Genomic DNA, 22,008 nt, shown 5'->3' on the forward strand with positions numbered 1-22,008 from the left:
GTGACAGAATAAACATTGAAGAGTAATAGCTTGCTTTCCATTAGAAAGAACAAGAATTTATTTTACTTTGCCTGGGGATAAAATTCCATATCTTGGAAAATTTTGGTGTTTTCAATTTGCAGAAGTTTTAACATGTATTAAGCAGTTTCTCCTAGAGAAAAGAATTATTTCATGAAAGTTAGGAAATAGGCTACCTCAGTGTAAGGGTATCAGTTTGAAAGTTCCAGACTGAAAGTGTTTGGTTAGAACCCTGAAGGGGTTATTTGAAAATGAGAAAGTTTCAGCTCAGTTGTGTGAATACTGAAGGAAGAGGCTATCGAACCCAAGACTGGGAATTGAAAGAGCCAAAGAATAAAACACATTTTTTGAGTACATAGAAGACTGGAGTTATTAATTCCAGATGTGGACAGAGATTAGTGATACTTTTATTGTTCATACTCCCAACAAAATGTAATAAAATACAAAGACGTGTCACCCTCTGCAACTGTGCTGGGCATTGACTGATCAAGAAACTCAGCAGAGGACAGAGAAATACAGTTAAGGTTCATGTCCAGTCTGACTCTTTTTCAGAGCTTTTACACATTTGACAAATTGTGAACAGTCATACCAGACTCAAAATTTGTTTCTCTCACCACAGATGTTGCCAGAATGTCCTCATTATTCTCCAGGTTTGTTTCAGATTTCCAGCATCCGCAGTATTTTGCTTATATAACTGACAGATCCTTCATGTCAGAAGTCACATCACACCAGGCTATAGTCCAACAAGTTTATTTGAAAACACAAGGTTTTGGAGTGCTGCTCTTCATCTGCTTAAGAAGCAGTGCACTGAAAGGTTGTGATTTCACATAAACCTGTTGGACTACAACCTGGAGTCGTGTGACTTTTGACTTCGTCCACTCCAGTACAATACTGGCACCTCCATTTCATGATCCTCAGTGGACTTTGGCAGTAGAAAAAACTATAAAAGTAATGGGGATGTTGGTGTAGAATTTGACATTTATGATATAAGTGTACCAGACATGCATCATCTCAGCCTTACTTTGGACCCTGCATTTGAATTGTTTACCTATCGTTCCTTTTAGCCGTACTGAGTATTGACAAAATAGGGTTTTTGAATTTATTTACTGATATAAGCACCAGTAATGTGTTTACTGAGGCAATAACGTGCTACCCGAGAAGCTATTAGATACTATTTTAAAACAAAAGCACCAATTTGATTTAATTTGCCTGGCTACATGGCAGGCACTTGTAAACAAAGCTAGTTACAGACACTGACCTGTTTTATTTCATGATTCCACCATTGAGGACAATCTCTGTGCCTCAATAAACTCTATCTGAACTTGACAAAGGAACCTAAGTTAAAGATCTGTCCTGAAAGAGTCAATTTTAGAATAAGAAGCCTAGCTACAATATTTGTACTTTGTCAGATAAAGTTGTTCTCCTTGGCTACAGGATGGAGTAAATATAGCATCAAAATATTTTCATAGGTGAAACTATCCAATGAAATCTGTAGGATTTAATTTTTTGCTAACTATGCATATAAACACCGCACACAATTAAAACATGACTGTATTATTTCCCAATAATCAGATAAAACCTTTTTTGAAAAACTTGTACTAATTTCATCATAATTAATCATGGAACATGCATTAACCTAGAATGCACACTATGTACAGGAGTGCTGCTGGTAAAGCCAGTGATCCAGATCACAATAAAAGTGGCTTGTGATGTTCTGAGCACACATTCCAGGGAAGAAAAAGATTATGTGATCTGAAGGTGACTTAAATATCAACCTGGAGAGTTTTTAAAAAAAAAATAAACATCCAATACAAAGGATGCTTGTGCTGCGGAATCTAACACCTCAGTATTAAGCCAAGTTGTGTTTAACTCAGTTAGGTATACATTAAAGTAGCACTGGCTACATTCTCAATACAATGTTCCCGTCCAAACTTCAGCAGTATATGCTCATGGGATTTCCCACTTCAGCTATCTTACTGCTGAAATGGAGATCACTATACTCACTTAGAACTAATTATTTTGAAGTGGTAAATGATTGCTGAAAACCATATTGGGATTTTAAAAGGTAGTTATGAAATCCTGACACTTTACTTTCATAGTTTTGACATTGAAAGCCTAGAACTATCTTGTAAACACTTCCAGGAATCTGTTATCCTCTATTTAAATCCCAACAAACAATGAGAAAAACATTTTTCAATTTTGAACACTAATTTCTGCATAATGCGAGACGAAAAAAAGTTCTACATTTCAACTTCCCTTGCCTTTTTCACCTTTTGATTAGTAAGGTTTAATTAAGTTTATAGATTAGTAAAGACCTGTCAAGCGTTACACAAGTCATCAATCCAGGAACTAAACCATATGCTATTTGCAACAAGCAAAGTTCATTGTTGTTCTCATGTGCATCTGGCCTGGCTGGTTCACTCCTGGGTGGTTTTTTTTAAAACAAGTTATTGCTTCTCAAAATACAAGCTAATTGTTAATGTTTGGTAGAGCAAGATTGTTATGCCTTTCAATAAAGGAACACCCACTTTTCTTGTACAGACATGCAGGCTGAATCATGAAGCAGCAGGTAAAACAGGTACTGCTCGAGAGTTTACAGAAAATAACGTCAAACCAACTTATTTTATATTAGTTCAGGCAGGACTCAGATGTCAGTGGCAAGATATCATTTGTTGCACATCCCTAATTTCCTTAGGATAGTGAGGAGCTGGTTTTTTTGAATGATTACAGTCCACGTGGGTGTAGGTAGAGCTGCATTCCTGTCACAGGGAGGGTGTTCCAGGTTTTTGACACAGTGGCAACGAAGGGATGGCAAGATATTATTTCCAAGTTTGATGTGACTCAGACAGAAACTTAGTGTTGGTGTTCCCATTTATTTCTAATGGATCGAGGGCATAGGGAATGTAAAGTACTGCTGAGAAACCCTGGGTGAGCACTACAATGCGTTTTGTAAATGATACACATTACTGCTAGTGTGTAGCAACAGAGGAGGGAGCACATCTTTAATGTTGGTGAATACTCTGTTACGATAGTTTCAGGTTCCAATCTTCACTCATTGTGACATTGTACCTGCACTCATTGCAACAAGTGGAGAATGTTCCATGACACTCCAAACTTGTGGTAGTCAGCAGTGAATTGGTTACCCTACAATTCCCACTTTCAGACTTGGTCCTCAAGCCACAGTATTTATTTGAATGGCCGAGTTGGATTCCTGGTCAATGACTGTTGATATTAATAGCGGAAGTTATAGTATGGAAATGCCACTGAATATCAAAGAGAGAGATGGGCATTGCTTGACACTTACTCGGGATGAATGTTATTTGATACTTTAATCAGCCTTGGTCTGAATGCTATCCAGGTCCTGAGAATGAAGTGAAACATTATGCAATCATCAGCAAAGATCCACTCTTCTAGCCCAATGGTGGTCACAGTGGGGGAAAATGACCATTGACACAACAGCTAAAGATGGTTGAGCCTAGGACATCACACTGAGGAACTCTTGCGACAGATGCCCCTGGAGTTGAGATGATAGACCTCCAATATGTGGTTTTGAGCTAGGCATAACTCCACCCAGTAAATCATTTTCCCATTGAATCATTCTGCCAGGGCTCCTTGGTGTCATATTGGTCAAATGTTGCCTTGATGTCAAAGACAGTCCTCTCACCTCACATCTAAAATTCAGTTCTTATCCACATTTGGACCAAAGCAGTAGTGGGGTCAGGGGCCAAACAGCTCAACTGGAAATCAAACTGAGCATTTGTGTGTTGCTTATTGCTGAGTAAGTGCCACTTGATAACATTGTCAGCAACTCCTTCCACCACTTCTCCAGTGATTGAATGTGAGCTGAAGAGACAGTCATTGAGTTGACTGAAGATTGACACCTATGATGGTGCAATGATGAGATCATCCACTTGGCATTTGATAGTTATAAGCTTCAGACTCTTTTTCATTCATTTCTCCCCCAGACATCCTATCCCCAACACACAGTCAACAGGCAATGTTAGTCTATTCCACAGCACTTGATTAAAATTCCAAATGGTCACACAATTCTTCAACGAAACCAAAGGGCCAGATGTTTGCTTTGGCTGTTTCCATGCTGTAAGCATCATATCTTAGCATAGGTTACAGGCTCTGAACTGCTCATGGACCTCTGCCAGTTTCACTCAAGCTTGAATTTTGGATTCTGATTTTCCTTCCTTCAGAGATAGACACCATCTCCCAGGCAACCCAATTAAGTTCAGCAGGAATAATATCATGAGTCTGCTACGCTTTTACAATCCTTTTGGAAAAGGAATATTCATAAAACATTTGCACTAAAGATGATTCATGTTTTACCATCTTTCTTGTGGGAAAGAATTGTGATATTCCCAGAATCTCCTCTTGGTTCTTATTGTTGCCCTGCACCAACCTTTAAAAATTCACATATTGTTGGCTCAAATATGAATTTGAAATCAAGAATGGAAAGGTTCGATGAAGAAAAAACTATAATGTTGCACTGTCTAGATGTGCTCACCTTCAAGAGCACTATGAGATTGCTGTCTGAACACCAGAGTTAGATAAGAAGACAAAATAATGATCAGTAAGCAAAGAGACACATACCTTAAACAAGAGGCTCATCAACAAAGGAAGAAATTCTTTCTCCATCCTTCTTAACATGGTTAACCACTTTGTTTTTCTCACTGCCTACCACTATGCTTGGTACAGCTGCTCTCACCTGGTTCCATTCTCATCCAACTAAACATAGCCAAAAAAGCAATTGCAATCCTCCTGCTCCCACACTGTTCCATCTGGTGTTATCTAAAGATCTATCCTGTTCTCCCCATATGCCCCATTTCTCTCCTAAATGTAGCCTTTAGTGAGATCATCTGAAAGCAGAGTGCTAGTTTTCACACTGTTGACAACCAGCTCTCCACTGTTGCTGAATTATCATACCGCTTGTCTAAATTCCAGCATGGATAAAACAGAAATGTCCTCCAATTGAATAATGGAAATGTTGAGGACATTGTTTTCAATGGCTACTTTTGCCTCCCACCCACCAGTCCCTCCAGCAGCAGTCTCTAATACAGCCAGTCTGTTGGTATCACATGTGATCGAGGGAAGAGATTTTGATGTATTTTTGTGACACTTTTTTAACCACCTACTTCTACCTTCATAATATCACTTGACTTTAGCTCCGGAGTCAAACAACTTAACTTCAAAATTCTTTCCCTTGTTTTCAAATCTCTCTAAGCTTTACTCCTCCTGATCTCTGTAATGAGGATATGAGGGACCATTATGGGTGGATGAAGATGTGCACGGAGGTGCAGGGTTAAGACAGCCACTGGATGGATGGAGGGGTTTAGATTGGGAGGGAGTGTATGAGTGGTCTTTGGTAGTGGTTCAAGGACAGGGTAAAGGGCAGAGGAGAGAGAACTTCGAAAGAAGTTTACGAGGGCTCTGTTAACCAGCCTGTCTTTTATTTGGTAGACTCTGTGGGTGCTATTCATATGTATTTGGGGGCCTTATCCCACAGCTTATTAAAAGAAAAAAAATTGGAGCTATGTCCTATGTATTTTGAGTATCAAGTAATCAGGACTTGTAGAATGGAGGCGAAGACTGAAAAGATTAGAAGCTGAGTAAACTACTAAAAATATCACCTCAGCTAAACATGCAACCATACAGTATATAGGTACAGGACAATGGCGTATTACAGATTAAGAACAGAACTATCTATTTCCAAAGCAAATCATTATTGAAGTAGTCAGACACACAAAATCTTGGACAGGTTGAGCTAGTTGCTCCAGGCTGAGCAAGGTAGCTGGAGCCTTGGAGACCAAGCTACATTATTTGCATATCAGCCACACATTATGGCAGATAGTTAATACTCAAATTTTAAATCTTGTGAAGTCCCACTCAAGACTAGAATTTTGAGTGGAGCTATTCCTGTTGGTCCAACTGTTATCACAGTAACTGTGGAAAAAATACAGTCCAACAGCAGACAATACACAAAGCCCTCAGGTAACAATGAAAACCAGAGCCCAGCTGCACTGGGGTGAAAAGTAATTGGAAACAACATGTCATTTTAAATCTCAGAAAGACAAATCCTTATTGTACTCCCAAAGAAATAGTAGAAATCCTGTAGAATTTTGGTTCTTCCATCATAAATATTGACATAAAAACATTAATCAGCATTCTGAAATAATGTTGAAAGGAAGTGCATACCATATGAAGGAATTTTTTACTATATGCAAATGTAACAAGCATAGAAAGCACACGAGGCTTGGGGCACAGTGGTAGCATCACTACCTCTGAACTAGGAGGCCTGGATTCAAGTTCCACCTACACCAGAGGTGCGTAATAACATTTCTAAATAGGTTGATTAAAAATGTTTATAAAGCACATAAGGCACTGAACATGCTTTAAATGAAACATTTCATAACAGAATCTTGCAGCGTAGAAAGAAGCCATTCAGCCCATGAGGGCTAACCTTACAGGGACAGAACAAATTGGTATACAGTAGGACGTGCAGTATATTCAGGTGTCCAGTGCAGTTAGGCCCACCTCAATGTTGAGATCATCCTGTCCCATCTTTGTGCTCGTCACAACCTGGTGGGGTGGGGTTTGCAATATTCTCAGTAGGCGGAGGCAAGGTCACAAGTGACAGTCAACATGCCTAATTAATGTTCAGACTCCCTACCCACCAAATTCGCCAAACAAGCTGGATGGCAGGAAAACTTATCAAGAAAACCAGAGTGAGGACGTGCAGATTCACCTCACCGCATGCTCTGAATGACCTCCATGTTGGACACTGGGTACAACATCCATCTCAGACACGCTCCATTGACACCAGCAATGTACACCCTGTAGCCACAGACAGGGGCAGCTGACATGTGCCAGCCTCCCATAACCCTCATGGTACATTTCTGATCCACTTATATACTGCTATCGCACTTCACTACTGCACCTTTGGCTCACTAGCATTGACCATTATAATGATCATTGCAAGGACACTGAGTGCTCAGGGACATGCATCCAGCTCATGGGCTGGAGCAAGCTGCGTCTCTAAGCTCTTTGCTTGCTACCATAGCACTCACTCACTCTGAGCCTTCCTGGATGCACACAGTATCTCTGTCTTGCCTCTTCAGTCAGACATAGCAGGCTTCTATAACTCCAGTTTTATCTCTTAGCTAAACAGCATGGGATAGCAGGAAGCTGGTCATTAACAGGTCTCCATCAAGTCGAAGAGGCTAGCCTTCACTCAGGGGATCCCATCACTCAGTAAAGAACAGCCTCTGGTACCAGTCCAGGGCCTGGTCACAGTGGGTGGAGTCAGTATCTCCCTTCATCAGGGGTGAGGAAACAAATGATGGGCAGCACACCATCGTCTTGATTCTTTCTACCTTATTGTGGGCTCTGTTCCTTCTGGAATGAGTGACAGGCAGGTATTATGGGAGATGAAAGTAGAATGGCATTGTTGGTATAGTTGGGAAGGTGTCCCAAGTGAGCGAATATGCAGGCCAGAGGGCCTGCAGGGCTAACGGTGTCGAAGGTTGAGGTGGGTGACAGTGTAGTGGAGAAAATATTGAGGGAATGCTGAGAGTGGCAGAGAATGAGCCTCGGCAGGAGGTGTGTACAATAACAGAGCTAGAGAGAGTGTGACGCAACAGAGAGAGGTTTCCACTTACATTGGCAGAGAGAAGGTCACTGACCTTTTTCTCCCAGTGCTGAGTATTCCTACAGATGGCTAAGACTGCTTTACCCCGGGTGTGAACCTCAGACCTGGATGGCATACTCTGTGTTGTGGTCTCCTCTGCCAGTATGGGGAAAGAGGAAGTACCATGTTGGCACCACCCCATCCTGCTGGACCTCCAGATCATGGCCCAGAAAGTGGGGAGCTGATTTCCCCATCCACCAGGGCAGATGTCTTGATGATGCATGCCAGCTCTGGACAGGAACGACAGGCTTTAAAAAATATCGCACAGATGGTAGAGATGCCAGCCTTTCAGATACCCACTGAGTGGAGAGTTGTTCTGGGAATGACACATGGTAAGATGGGACGGAAATTAGATGTGAGAGGTGCCATAGAGATGGGCGCAGGTAGATAATGACACAGTGCGTATGTTAGTTTAGTTTGTCGCCTGGATGAATGTACTTAGAGCATCAATCTTGAATGATTCTGTAGTAATAAATACTGACAGGCAAATGATGTTAAGACTGTGCATCTGCAATAATGCTTATCCTGATAGAAGAAATATCAATTAAGAGAAATCTGAATGTTTGAGAAGAAAACCTTTAACTGGAACGTTAGGAGATTCTGAATATCTGTGATACAGTAAAGATCATAGAAAATGTGACAGGAGTAATTGTGAATAGGATACTGGTGAATGAAAAGATGTTTGAAAAGAGATTAAAGAAGAACAGACACAACAGAATATGAGAAAACCACAAACACCAAACAAAACAAATACTGGAGCAGCAGGAACGCAACTGGGCCAAGGTTGTCTGAATGCTGAAGAAAAATATGAACTGCTGCTTTCAGCTGTTGTTGGGCACTGCTGAGTGAAGCTGCCTGATAGCCAGATAAATACATTAAGCAGCACTTCCATGTGAGTCGTGGAGAGCTAAGGATAGGATGTTGAGGGATTGAGAGCAGTGGCAATTCTTCAGGCTTCTCTTTTCCAACTTGCCCCATTAGACAATGGCTGCTTTAATATACACTTCTGCCTCCTCTTTTCCTGCTGTAATGTCTCTCTTCACCTCCCATTCTAGTCCCTTGCTCTGGGCCAGATCCCATCTATTGCATTTACTCCCCCCTTTCTCATCAGCACCATGAGTCAGGAAACCCTTCTGAGTGCAGCAAGCACCTCCTACCCCAAGTCAATCACAAGATTTCCAAACCCATGGACCTCATTTCCCTCAATTTAAACCTGCTTCCACTCAAACCATGCCATTGTGAAATCTTAAGATTATACACTATTATCATTCCCATCATATCCTAAAGTGGATACTTCAAAATTATTAGTTTTTAAAATCTCAGTGACTGGTATCATCCCCACCTTACGGCACGGTGGCACAGTGATTAGCACTGCTGCCTCACAGCGCTAGAGACGCGGGTTCAATTCCCGCCCCAGGCGACTGACTGTGTGGAGTTTGCACATTCTCCCCGTGTCTGCTTGGGTTTCCTCCGGGTGCTCCGGTTTCCTCCCACAATCCAAAGATGTGCAGGTCAGGTGAATTGGCTATGTTAAATTGCCCGTGGTGTTAGGTAAGGGGTAGATGTAGGGGTATGGGTGGGTTGCGCTTCGGCGGGGCGGTGTGGACTTGTTGGGAAGAAGGGCCTGTTTCCACACTGCAAGTAATCTAATCTAATCTTGCATAGCTTTCACTTCATCAATTTTGGACCTCTCTTTGTGGCCTATTCAATTCATGGAGAGTAGTTCAGCTATTACACTTTTAAAAGCCTGGCTACACCAGCTCAGAAAGCTGCATCGGTGATGACATTTCTCTGCAGCAACAGCAAAAGAAACCCTAGTCCTAACACATGTTAAAGGCAGTAAAAATTTAAGATATTCCATTTTATCACTTTATAATATATGGAAATCTTTCAGCTTCAAGCATAAATACAAATAAACATACAGTGCTGTGTCTTATAACAATAGAGCAACAGTAGGATGCGAGAGGGTGCAAGAAAATCAGATGAAAAACAGAGACATCGGAATATTTCAAATGAACTGCAGATGTTGTAAATCAAATAAAAACAGGAATTGCTGGAAAAGCTCAACAGGTTTGGCAGCATCCATGAAGAGAAATCAGAGTTAACGTTTCTAGGGAAGGGTCACTCAACTCAAAATGTTAACACTGACTTCTGTCCATAGAAACTACCTGACCTGCTGAGCTTTTCCAGCAATTTCTATTTTTGTTTCTGACATTGAAATATTCAGTAGTTCAGATAGGATCTATGCAACTAGAAACTGATGCACTCCCATAGCTCTTTCTGCAGGCTCAGAACCCACAGTTTAGTGCTGACCTTGGGACTCATTCTTTGAAAAAGATCCTTGCCATTAGATCTTTCTCTTTCCAAAAGATGCTGCTGCACCTGAGTATCTCCAATATCTTCCTGTTTCCTTTACATTATCATAGAAGTGTTACAGTATGGAAGCATCGAGCCCTCACCCTGCCTCCAAAGTGCATCTCACCCAGACCCACTCCCCCATCCTATCCATGTAACCCTGCATTTCTTATGGCTAATCCACCTAGCCCGCACATCTCTGGACACTATGGGGAATTTAGTACTACCAATCCACCTAACCTGCACATCTTTGGACCGTGGTAAGAGACTGGAGCATCTGGAGGAAACCCACATAGATGTGGGGAGAACGTGAAAATTCCACATAGAAAGACATCACCAGAGTGTGGAATTGAACCTGGGTTCCTGGCACTGTGAGGCAGCAGCGCTAATCACCAGGCCACCGTACATTCCCCATACAGTGATTAACATGATGATTAACATCATTTCTAAATACCATTTTTGATCATATTTCCAGTTAACTGCACATTACTTCATGCTGTAAAAGCACAAAATAAACTCACTTTTCACTCCAACACAAGCTATAAAGCTGTTTTATAGTACTTACTGCTCCGCATACAGAAAGTGAAAGCTGCCAACACTGTCAATGAAGTTAGCAGGATTTAGCCAGGGTAAAGCCAGCAGCAAGAGAGCTTTCATTCTCAAAGGATCGATGCTGAAATTATGCCCAATAACATACTTTGCCTCTCCACCAGGACTCACATTGTTCAGTCCGACTGTAGCACAAATCACTTCCAGTTTTATGGCTCAACATCAATTCTGCCTGAAGACTGGTCCTCTTGACTTAAATCTCTTCAAAACTAAGCTGGACAAAACATTATTGAAATGTAAGAAGATTACGGAGTTTGATCGTCTGATTGTTGGTTGGAGGCAGTGATCATGCAGAAAATTGTTTTAGGTTCTGACATTCTTGTGCACAATTTAGCAAGGTGACTGGAGGTAAACAGTAGTGCTCAAGTCACCAAATCTTATATATTTAACTTAGGTCATATTTAAAAATAATGAGCTACTTTATGAACACAACAGTGCTTTTATCGCTGCATGCTTTTTCAACAGTTACAGCCTTAATATTAACACCCTCATTGTGTGCAGGAATAGGTCAGGAGACAATTAAAAAGAAAATGCAAAAACTGAGACACACCTCAACCCTGTGTTACATGTCCTTTGCTTTTCCTAAGGTGACAGGATTCATCATGTGATGTGTCCCATTGGGGTGAAGCAAAACCAATTAATTCAACATTTTATATCAGGTTCCCACAGTATTACTGACAGTCTTATTTAACTTTAATAGTTACTTGGTTTCCCCAGGGTTCAGTAAACCTAAAAATGTAAAAGTTAGGAGATGATGGTTCAAGAAGATAAATACTCTTCACAGAACTCCTTGTAGACTTAGAGGAACAGGGGTGCACTGCTTGTTCCCTCCAGGAAGCTGCTTGCCTTCTGCTCCCCTCCACCAATCTCTCTTCCTCAATTCCCCACTTCTATCCCCAGCCCTTCTCACTCTTCCTTCAAAATTTCCTGTTCTCTGATCACCACAACCCCAACATTCAAGTCCCAGTCTCTCCCTCCCTCCTGAATAAGGGCCCTGTCTGAAATGTGGACTCGGTTGCTCCTCAGATGCTGCCTGACCTACCGTGCCTTTGCTAGCACCACTCTATCAATTCTCCCTCTTTCAGCCATGGTTAACTTGCTCCTTTACCGTGCCCTAATTCATAGAATCATCGAATCCTTACAGTGCTGAAGGAGGCCATTTGGCCCATCAAGCCTGAACTGACCTTCCATAGAACATCCCCCCCATCCCTCACGGAGTTTTTCCCATGGCTCAACCACCTAACCTGCACTTCCTTGGAGACCATGGGGCAATTATTAGCATGGCCAATCCACCAGAGGTGCACATCTTTGGACTGTGGAAGGAAACTAGAGCACCCAGAGGAAACCCACACAAATACAGGGACAGCAAACTCCACACGGACAGTTGCCCAAGGCTGGAATCAAACTCATACTGCCTCCCTCGCGTAGTGAGGCAGCAGTGCTAACTCCTGTGCCACTGTGCCATTCCACATTGCGAGTCTATCATTTTGTACTCAATATTCCTGTGGTACTGATACCACAAGAGTCAACAAACAAAGACTTGTGTGTCCCTTTGATACTTTAACAGGCCTGCTAATCCATCAGGGAAGTTCATTGCAGCTTGCCTCTAAATCACAATGTTTTGGGCTTCAAACAACATACACAATTTAAATATATAAAGTAGATACACACATCAGTGAAGCACTGTGAGAGTGTTACATTTTAAAATCTATTTGAGGAAATCTATTACATTGAAGCCTGTTTATAAAAGATTAATGACAATATTTGTTGAGTGTTCAACCTGTATCAGCAAATAGTTATGGTCATTTATCAGCAATGGGACCTGGTTGGTGTCACATATTAACACTTAAAAAGAAGTCAAAACAAAGAATCTTTACAAAATTCTAAGAATGTGAGAAGAATTATATAAATAAAAGTATTTTTCTTTCTTAAATGCATAAAACCGTCATTGCAGCATGTGCATCTTAGACATGCATTAAAGTTTTCTCCCTTTTACACTCTGAAAATGGAGGATATCAGAGAATAAACTCTTATGAGAGAGGCCACTATTATTTAGATCTAAACGGGAAAACATGAGCAATGTTGACGGGCAAAGGTTAATTGAAGAATGACACATTAAAAATACAGTATGGACAAATAGTACAAAGTCCAGCCAAGAAAGGCAATAGTAATGATTTGGGAATATTTCTAGGAACAATGGAAACCATGAATTGAGGAAGATAAAGTACTAGATAGACAATGTCACAAGTGACTGATTATTTAGAAATTCACAGATGAATGATGTGGCCAGCTTAGAAAGGTAAGGCCCAATTTGAGCAGCAACAGAGGAGCTCAATATTTATCCATCAGTAAAGGTAATGAAAAAGTATATAGTCTGGTATTTCTGACTAACTATAGTTATATAATTTTCAGTCTGTGCAGTGTACTCAAACAACACAGAGCAACAAAGTGTCTTTGTTTTCTAAATTAAACAACTAGATTTCTGATGTCTTCTGGTTCTTCTAGAAGTCACATTACAACTAAGCTACTTACTTTGAAAAGCTAATGACTGTACTAAAAAGCCCTTAAAGAAATTTTCTGCAAATGTATTAACCAGTGCTTTGCTAAGAGAAAATTAAACCCCAGACAGTAATAAATAATTAAACGTCTCCCATTGGCTACTACCACGTCTGCAGTGTGGTCTATGATGTCTGACATAGAAGCCACAGAATTGCAAGATTTTGCCACTGCCTTGCCATTAATATTGAAAGGCAGTCTGGGAATTTGGGGGCAACAATCATTGTCATAGTCCAGCTAACTAAACTATTTCCCACATCCACTTACCTCTGATGAAGATTATGTTTTGCTTTAGGGTGGTCACTGGATTTGCACCAAAAAGTGTTCGCATAAAATGTGAAGAATAAAACTGAAACATAAAACTGCCTTCAACGTTTAACTGGTTGAAAGAGTTACAGAGTCTGCTGACCTCTGTGGTTGTGTTAAGGCGAAAAAGCAGCTGTCACTAATTTCAGTTTATGTTCATTTGGAAACAGAACACAGGACCGAGTGTGCAAAACAAAAAGAAATGTTGACACCTCGAGAGCTGGATATAGTTGTAATAAAATGAATCTTTCAACATGGTAGGCTCCTTTAGTTTAGTTACAATACTCAAGTGGCCAAAAATCAGCTTGATTCTTCAAAATATACCAGGATATATTTCAATGAAATAGTTGCGCTGGAGCCAACAGCCTGGGGGATAAACCAAGTCATTGAATTCAGTCTAAATACTAACATCTTGCAGGATTGATCAAAGAAATATTTGATTGGCTGTTCTTTGGGTGCTTAACAGATTTATTTAAATATTACTGAATCCTTTTGGAGAGACCCAGACTGGAGAGTTCCCTACAGTAGACTGGACAAAAACAAAGCAAAATCAATCAGTGAAAACTGGATTGCCTTGTGCACCTTTTGAAAAGCTAATTTTGAAGAAGGGGAGAAATAAAAAAAATAAGCATATGTACAGACTTAGTAAAAGGATTGTGACTCAGTTGACTACAGACAGTATTAACTTAAAGAAGTCTTACTTTGTGGTAGAGTATTGTGATGTGGAATTCCACAACGGAAGATGGTGAAATTTGAATTTAATGAAAAGTCTGGAATAATGGCGACCAACTAACCACTGTCAATTGTTACAAAAGCCCATTTGCTCCTTTAGGAAAAGAAATCCACTAACCTTCCCTGGTCTAGCTCACATGTGACTCCAGAACCATGAACATGCGATTGCCAAAGGGCAGTTAAGAATAGGGATGGTCATAATGGCTGACCTAGCCAGCAATGCCCACATCCCATGAATGAGAAAAAGTAAAATTATGTTGGTCGATCAACATTGGTTTTGGGACTTGATTGACAGATTGGTTGTAATCTCAACACTAGATTAATTTCTTCACGGAGTTACGTTTCTTCAAATGCCAAGTGTACTTACTTGCGACGTAGATGAAGTTCTAGCTCACAGCGCTGCATTACTTCAGTGCAGTGGTCTTTAAATGGACAGGCGACCATTAATTTATCCAAGAGTTTTTGCACGAGGAAGCTTGATTTCTTGCACACCTTCATACACAAGGGCTTCCTATCCATGGGACAGAAGTCTTTGGCCAATAGGAAATTGGTAAGGCATAAAGTACAATAAGTGTGACCACATGGTGTATCCTGTGGCTGCACTAAGGGTTGCAGGCAGATGTGACATATGAGATCATCATCGATTTCGTCCTGGTAATTATATGAATGATTTTCCTGAGGCAGGTGCAGCTGTCCACAGCAAATACAAAGTGTCAGTACGTCAGAATTCATAATCACTGCAGAATCACTTCATTCAGCAATACTCAGGGACAGCAAGTTCCAAATAAATGCTGGTCAATTAAGTAGATCACTGGGGTTTCTGGTTAAATCCCACAACTGAAAGAAACACAGAGAGAGACAAGTAAACAACTGAAACTCTTCATTCAGCAAATAATTAAAATCTTCCAGAAGTCAAATTTATCTTCAGACCAATAACAGGTTATCATTGCACATCAATGAGAATGAATGAGAATGGATACTCAAACAGAAAGTAAGGCTCTTAGTTTGGAGGCATGAATATAGTTCAAACTGGCTTATATTTTGCTGGCACTCTCAGGTGATTGAGGTTTGGGGTTTCAGCCGCATTCGAGTGCTGGAGTAGAGTGTTTTGGCTGAAAATTCAGTGAAGATTTGAGGCAGTACTACGCTACTTGGACATTGTGTTTTTCAGTTGAGATATTAAACTGATGTCTTGCCCTACCCCACTGTTTAAATGAATGCAAGACCTTCATCAGCAACATCTGAAGAAAAGTAGGTATCATCTCAGTGCCCTAATCAATGTGCCAAAAATTGCCCTATTATTCTTTTACCACATGCAACAAGGCACTTTCAGTTTATATTACCAAGTAATTGCATTTCAAAATGTAATTCCTTCAGATTTGTTGGAAGGGGAATAGTTTAAATGAGGATATGCTGCAGGCTCTGGCATACATTTCTGGAAATGTTCACACTTCATTTGATGTATTTCTGGGTAGTTTAGAATCTACATTAAAGACAAAAACAGATTCTTTCCCCTCCATCCAAAAAGTGTCTTTCTCCCAATCCTACAGGAAAAAAATGTTAATCTGCTTTTTACTTCGGAATTAAACTATTCTTGCTTACAATGTAGCATTTTCTCAGAAACAGCTGGCAATCTATTCCTGGGAAGAAAGATTACTCAGTTTTTTTTAAAGTTGGCATTCTTTCCCCTCACAATCGACAATCTGCACACTGTCCCCATCAGTAGCCAATTCATGCTGGTATTTTCCTTTTCGATCCTCAGTTTAGTCTGTCAGTGCTCCTGCTCTTTCCCTGTCTCAGTTAATTCAGCTTCTCCTCATGCCCCAGTACACAACTGAGGCTTACTCTTCTGGATTCTACAGTGACAATGCTACACGTTATGGACAAGAATAGCTAACCCCTTGAGAATTTCTGCCCAAAATATATAGCTCTCTCCACATCTAATAGCAATATAGAATGCTTACAGTGTGAAGAGAGACCATTCAGCCCTTTGAGTCCACACCAACCCTTAGAAAGACATCCCACCAAGACCCACCCCATCCCAGTCACAATACATTTCCCATGGTTAATCCAGCTCGTCTGCATATCCCTGGACACTCAGGGCAATTTAGTATGGCCAATCCAGCTAACCTGCACACCTTTTGACTAGAAACCAGAGCACCCAGTGGAAAGCAACACAGACACAGGGAGAATGTGCAAACTCCACAGAGTTGCATGAGGCTGAAATCAAACCTGGGTCCCTGGTGCTGTGAGGCAGCAGTGCTAACCACTGAGCCGCCTGTGCCACCCAACACCACAAGATAGTGAAGGGAAGGATCCTGGTACACTTGGATTTGTCTGTAATAGTGATGGAACCCACTCCTAAATGGTGCGAGGGAGAAACTAAGGACTGCAGGTGCTGGAGATCAGAGTCAAAAAGTATGATGCTGGAAAGGCACAGCCAGTCAGGCAGCATCCAAGGAGCAGGAGAGTCATTGTTTCGCACATAAGCTCCTCATCAGGAATGTGGGGTTGGGGCAAAGGAGACTGAGATATAAATAGGAGGGTGGGGGTGGGGGTGGGGGTGGGCGAGGTAGCTGGGAAGGGGATAGGTGGTCCAAACATAGCCTGATGATGTCTATGTGAGGTCACTGGAGAACTCTTGGCACCGACAAAGTTTGACCAATCTTATATAAGCAATGGAGAAAAGAAAAGGGAACATTAAAAAGAAAATTAAATGCTAAATTTCCAACTGGTTTCATTTATCAGTTTGCATGAAGCAAACTCTTTTGTATACAGTTATGCTAGATGAGAATCAGATTACAAGGGCATGACCAGACCAAAAATTGGAATCATTTTTTGCAAATAAAGGGATATTGACTTTTGCTACATTACCTTATAGGACAATTCCCAAATTCAGAAAATAAAAGATCAGCAATACAATTAGTGGGATAACGATGTCTTTCATTGTATTAATTTGCATTTACAAAACAAAGACAGAATCATAATAATGAGAATCAGAAAAGAAAACTAAAGTCATTTTTTTTTAACAGTTGATCACGTATATAACACATTGCACTCTGTAAATATGGCACAGTGGTTATCGATAAAGACTCCGAGTGAAGGCAACCGACCTGTCCAAAGCTGGTCAGGAATAGGACCTGCCTGAAAAATTTGCAATCAGGTAACACCCAGAAATATCTTATTTTAATAACTTTCAAGAACTAGCAATGTATGTAAAACCAGATTTTGGTTTCGTGCTATCAATTTAATTCTCCCTGAAAGGATCTGTCTCAACCTGTCAAGGTGAAACTAAAATATGTTCTTTATTTGGAAATCTCCCTCAGTCCTGCCCCCCACAGGAGCTGAAACATTTACTTGGCATTTGACACAAAGTAACAGAGTCCAAGTGAACAATGTTTCAGTGTGCACTATAGGCAAAACCACGAATCTCTTTCTGTAGGCATTGTTCATGGGACTTCAAACCAAAATCAGGTTTACCCTTATAATTTCTTGACATGGGTATGTGGTAAACCAATATGGTTTCTCCAATTTGCAAACTAAAAGAAATTGACTTGATGAACATGTGGATCCGAGGAAAGGTTAGTGACCTGAAATACTAGCACCACAGATGGTACATGCAATTTTTTGCCTTTGGACAGGTATTTAATTTACTGCCACTTCTCTTCCAGGAACATCTTCCTCAAAGACATTTCCCTCTGTCCTTTGACAGGATTTCCTGTATGTTTTCCTTATTCACCTTCATTGGTTTCTCCTCCCAGCTGATGAAAGATCACTGAGCTGAAAGGCTGGGCAGAGTTTCCCTCCTGAGGTGGGGCCTGGTTGGCAGGCAAATGATCTTGCAACTTCACCCCATTGCCTGGCATGACCATCTGGCAACCTGTTCCTGTCTCTGGTCTCATCTCAGGGATGTGGCATCTGGGAGATGATGGCTAATCACCAAATATATCCTGTCTAGATCTAGATTGGCTTAATTGTGAACCCGATTAGTTACTGACATTTACTTGATAATGTAGAAAATTGTCTAGGCATATCCACACAAAGCACGACAAATCCGGCCCAGTCAATTACCACCGTAAGATCTAAGAGCAGAACAGCAGAAATAGTCTGCACCTACTCTCTACCATTAGTAAAGTGATGGAAGGTGCCATCAACAGTACCATCAAGTGGTGGTGTTCCCTTGCACCAGTCCCTATGTCCTTCTGGATTTTAGACTTTGGGTTTGGCAAGTGTTGTCTGAAGAGACTTGGCATGTAGGAGTAGTGCATCTAGTCGATGCTACTAACTTTTACCACTGGTCATCACTTGGTACTTGTGTGACACAAATGTATTTCCCACTTGGCAGTCAAAACTAGAATATTGTCCAGGATATGTTATATTTGGTTATAAACGTCTTCAGTATCTGAGGATTCTGAAATGGTGCTGGATACTGTGCAATCATCAATGAACATCCCCTCCTCTCCTGACCTCATTACAGGCTTGGTCCAAACATTGGTAAAAGAGCCAAATCCAAGAGACAGAGTGAGAGTGATTGCCCTTGACATCAAGGCTCCATTTTTCTGAGTGTGGAGTCATAACTCATACAAAGGAAGTTGCTTTTTGGAGGTCAGTCATCTTAACTCCAGAACACCTCTGCAGGAGTTCCTTAGCGTGGTGTCATGGGCCCAACCATCTTCAGCTGCTTCATCAATGACCTTCCCTCCATCAGAAGAGGGGAAGTTCATTAATGATTGCACAATATCCAGCACCATTTCAGAATCCTCAGATACTGAAGACGTTCATAACCAAATGCAACATATCCTGGACAATATCCTAGTTTTGACTGCCAAGTGGGAAATACATTTGTGTCACACAAGTGCCAAGTGATGACCAGTGGTAAAGATTTGTAGCATCAACTAGATGCACTACTCCTACATGCCAAGTCTCTTCAGACAATACTTTCTAAACCCAATGTCTAAGATGCAGAAGGACATAGGGACTGATGCAAGGGAACACCACTGACTATGGGACCTTCTCCAAGCCACTGACTGCCCTGGCATGAAAATATATTGCCTTTCCTTCTACTACTATGAGTTAAAATCCTGGAATTCCCTTCCTTCCAGCCCTGGGGTTTCAACTACACCCTAAGGTGAATAAGGAAAACAAACAGGAAATCTTGTCAAAGGACAAAGGGAAATATTTTTGAGGAAGACATTCCTGGAAGAGAAGTGGCGGTAAATTAAATACCAGTTCAAATGCTGGAAGTCTGACATAAAAAGAGAAAATAGCACCATCTGCGATGCTACTATTTCAGGTCATTACCTTTCCTACACCCTACACCCTAACAGTACAAGTTGGCAGCTCACTATCATCTCCTCAAAGGCAGTAAGAGATGAGAAATAAGCATTGGCACAGCCAAAGATTTTGATATCCCATAAATTCATTTTTAAAAGTTTTGATTTTTGAGTCAGAGAGTTTAAATTCAAATTCAGGGCCAAATCACATAACTGAGGCTGGCTCTTAAAATGTCCTTCTTCTGGTCATTGCTATATTTGCTGTTTTTTTCAGAAGTTAATCAAGGTTTAATCCTTCTGTGCCGCTACACATCTATCTTATTACTCAATTCAAGGAACAACAAGGAGCTCTGGCCCTGATCTTGCCAAATATTCCTCACTTGGGTGACAACACCAGAAATAGTTAAACAGTCATTTACCCCTTTTGATGTTTGTGTGACTGTGTGTATGAAAGTTTGATACATTGTTCCAATAAACATTGAATAGGACATTGGTTAGGCCACTGTTGGAATAGTGTGTGCAATGCTAGTCTCCTTCCTATCGGAAAAATGTTGTGAAACTTGAATGAGTTCAGAAAAGATTTACAAGGATGTTGCCAGGGTTGGAGAATTTGAGATATGGGGAGATGCTGAATAGGCTGGGACTGTTTTCGCTGGAACATCGGAGGCTGAAGGGTGACTTTATAGAGGTTTACAAAGTCATGAGAGGCATGGATAGGATAAATAGACAAAGTCTCTTCCCTGGGGTGGTGGTGTCCAGAACTCGAGTGCATAGGGTGAAAGGGGAAAGATATAAAAGGGACCTAAGGGGCAACTTTTTCACACAGAAGGTGGTACATGCATGGAATGGGCTGCCAGAGGAAGTGGTGGAGGCTGGTTCAATTGCAACATCTAAAAGGCATCTGAATGGGTATGTGAAAAGGATAGTGTCGAGTGATATGGGGCAGGTGCTGGCAGGTGGGACTAGATTGGGTTGGGATATCTGGTCAGCACGGACGAGTTGGACCAAAGGGTCTGTTTCCGTTCTGTATGATTCTATGACTCTATAATACCAGTGAGAATATTTCAAATATAACTCATTGGGTGTTATAATCCTTTGAAACGTCTTGAGGTTGAGGAGACAGTGTATATAAATGAAATATTTCTAAGGTACTGTTGTTTATTAATCTACAATACTCGATGTGAATAAATGATTCATCTCACTTTCAAGCCAACTGGCTTCAGGTTGGAGACCCACTCTAGATACTTGAGTCCCATAATCCAAGGTTACAATCCCCAGTACCAGCACTGTGCACAGAATGTAAGCACCTTGGAGCACTGAGCCATGTGAGACAGTTTGAATGCTTCGCAGGTGGTTGCAAAAAGTCCCAAGTTACTGTTAGAATTACAGCAAGGCAGCTCTAGAAATGTACAGCACAGAAACAGACCCTTCGGTCCAATACGTCCATGTCGACCAGATATCCTAACCTAATCTAGTCCCATTTGCCAGCACTTGGCCCATATCCCTCTAAACCCTTTCTATTCATATACCCACCCAGCTGCCTTTTAAATGCTGTATTTGTACCAGTCTCCACCACTTCCTCTGACAGCTCATTCCATACATGCACTACCTTCTGCATGAAAAAGCTGCCTCTTAGGTCCCTTCTAAATCTTTCCCCTCACACTTTAAACCGATGCCCTGTAGTTCTGGATCATGGGCCAATATTTATCATTCAATAACATCACTTAAAATAAAATGAATTATCTGGTTGTTTAGGTTGTTATATTTCTGGTACCTTGCTGCGCACAACTTAGCTTCATTCTTTTCTGCATTACAACAGTGATTGCACTTACAGGTACATGTATTTCATTGTCTGAAGTAGTTTAGAACATTCCACTGTGGTGAAGGCACTGTATAAGTACAAGTTCAGACAAGATTTTACCTTTCCACATTCTCTAAATTATATAACTTCTGTTTAAGTTTAGTGTGACTTCAAATTCGAACAGTTATCGTAACGCTTATATTCATATAGTCTTGAATCTTTAGAAGGCTGTTGTTTCCTTTTAACAATGTATTCCCAGGTTTAACCTAGCACATTCAATGCAATTGCTAACCTTTTCAGACAAAAGTTCAATGCTGTTGAATTAAAAAGCTCTGAGAGTTCATCAGCTATTGCAAACAGTCATGACTTCATCAAGTAGATAGAATTAAAGGAAATGCAACTCAGAAAACAAATTGAAGTTAGTTACTTTAGGTTTTACTAACCCTTGACAAAGTAACAAAATGTCAGGAATGATAGCCTTTCCAGCAAGTTGTCGTATGGAAAGGATTTGATGAGATGAAGATGCAAAATGAATAGGTCTAAAGAAACCCAAAGAAACTCAAATCATCGTAACTTACCGATGCCCGGTGTCAGAAACATATTCCTTTGTTGGAAAAAATTACAAAATGACTGCTCAAAATTTTCAAACCATAGAAGCAAATTGT

The 22,008-nt window shown here is 40.8% G+C and overlaps 1 protein-coding gene across 6 annotated transcripts in view; it reads right to left on the bottom strand.

Annotated features, from left to right (window-relative positions):
- The window catches only part of lnx1 (ligand of numb-protein X 1), a 220,510-nt gene that overhangs the window by 111,042 nt on the left and 87,460 nt on the right, over positions 1–22,008 (bottom strand). For 5 of the 6 annotated variants that reach the window (XM_072569430.1, XM_072569412.1, XM_072569388.1 and 2 more), the window contains one exon: positions 14,637–15,106. In XM_072569430.1, the coding sequence (XP_072425531.1) occupies positions 14,637–15,001 (365 nt within the window). In that variant the 5' untranslated portion in view covers positions 15,002–15,106. Of the gene's footprint in view, positions 1–14,636; positions 15,107–21,921; positions 21,978–22,008 lie in introns of those variants that run through there. The other variant, XM_072569420.1, reaches the window with a different exon arrangement.

The sequence above is a fragment of the Chiloscyllium punctatum genome, chromosome 1 (genome assembly GCF_047496795.1).
Source record: "Chiloscyllium punctatum isolate Juve2018m chromosome 1, sChiPun1.3, whole genome shotgun sequence".
Classification (NCBI taxonomy): domain Eukaryota; kingdom Metazoa; phylum Chordata; class Chondrichthyes; order Orectolobiformes; family Hemiscylliidae; genus Chiloscyllium; species Chiloscyllium punctatum.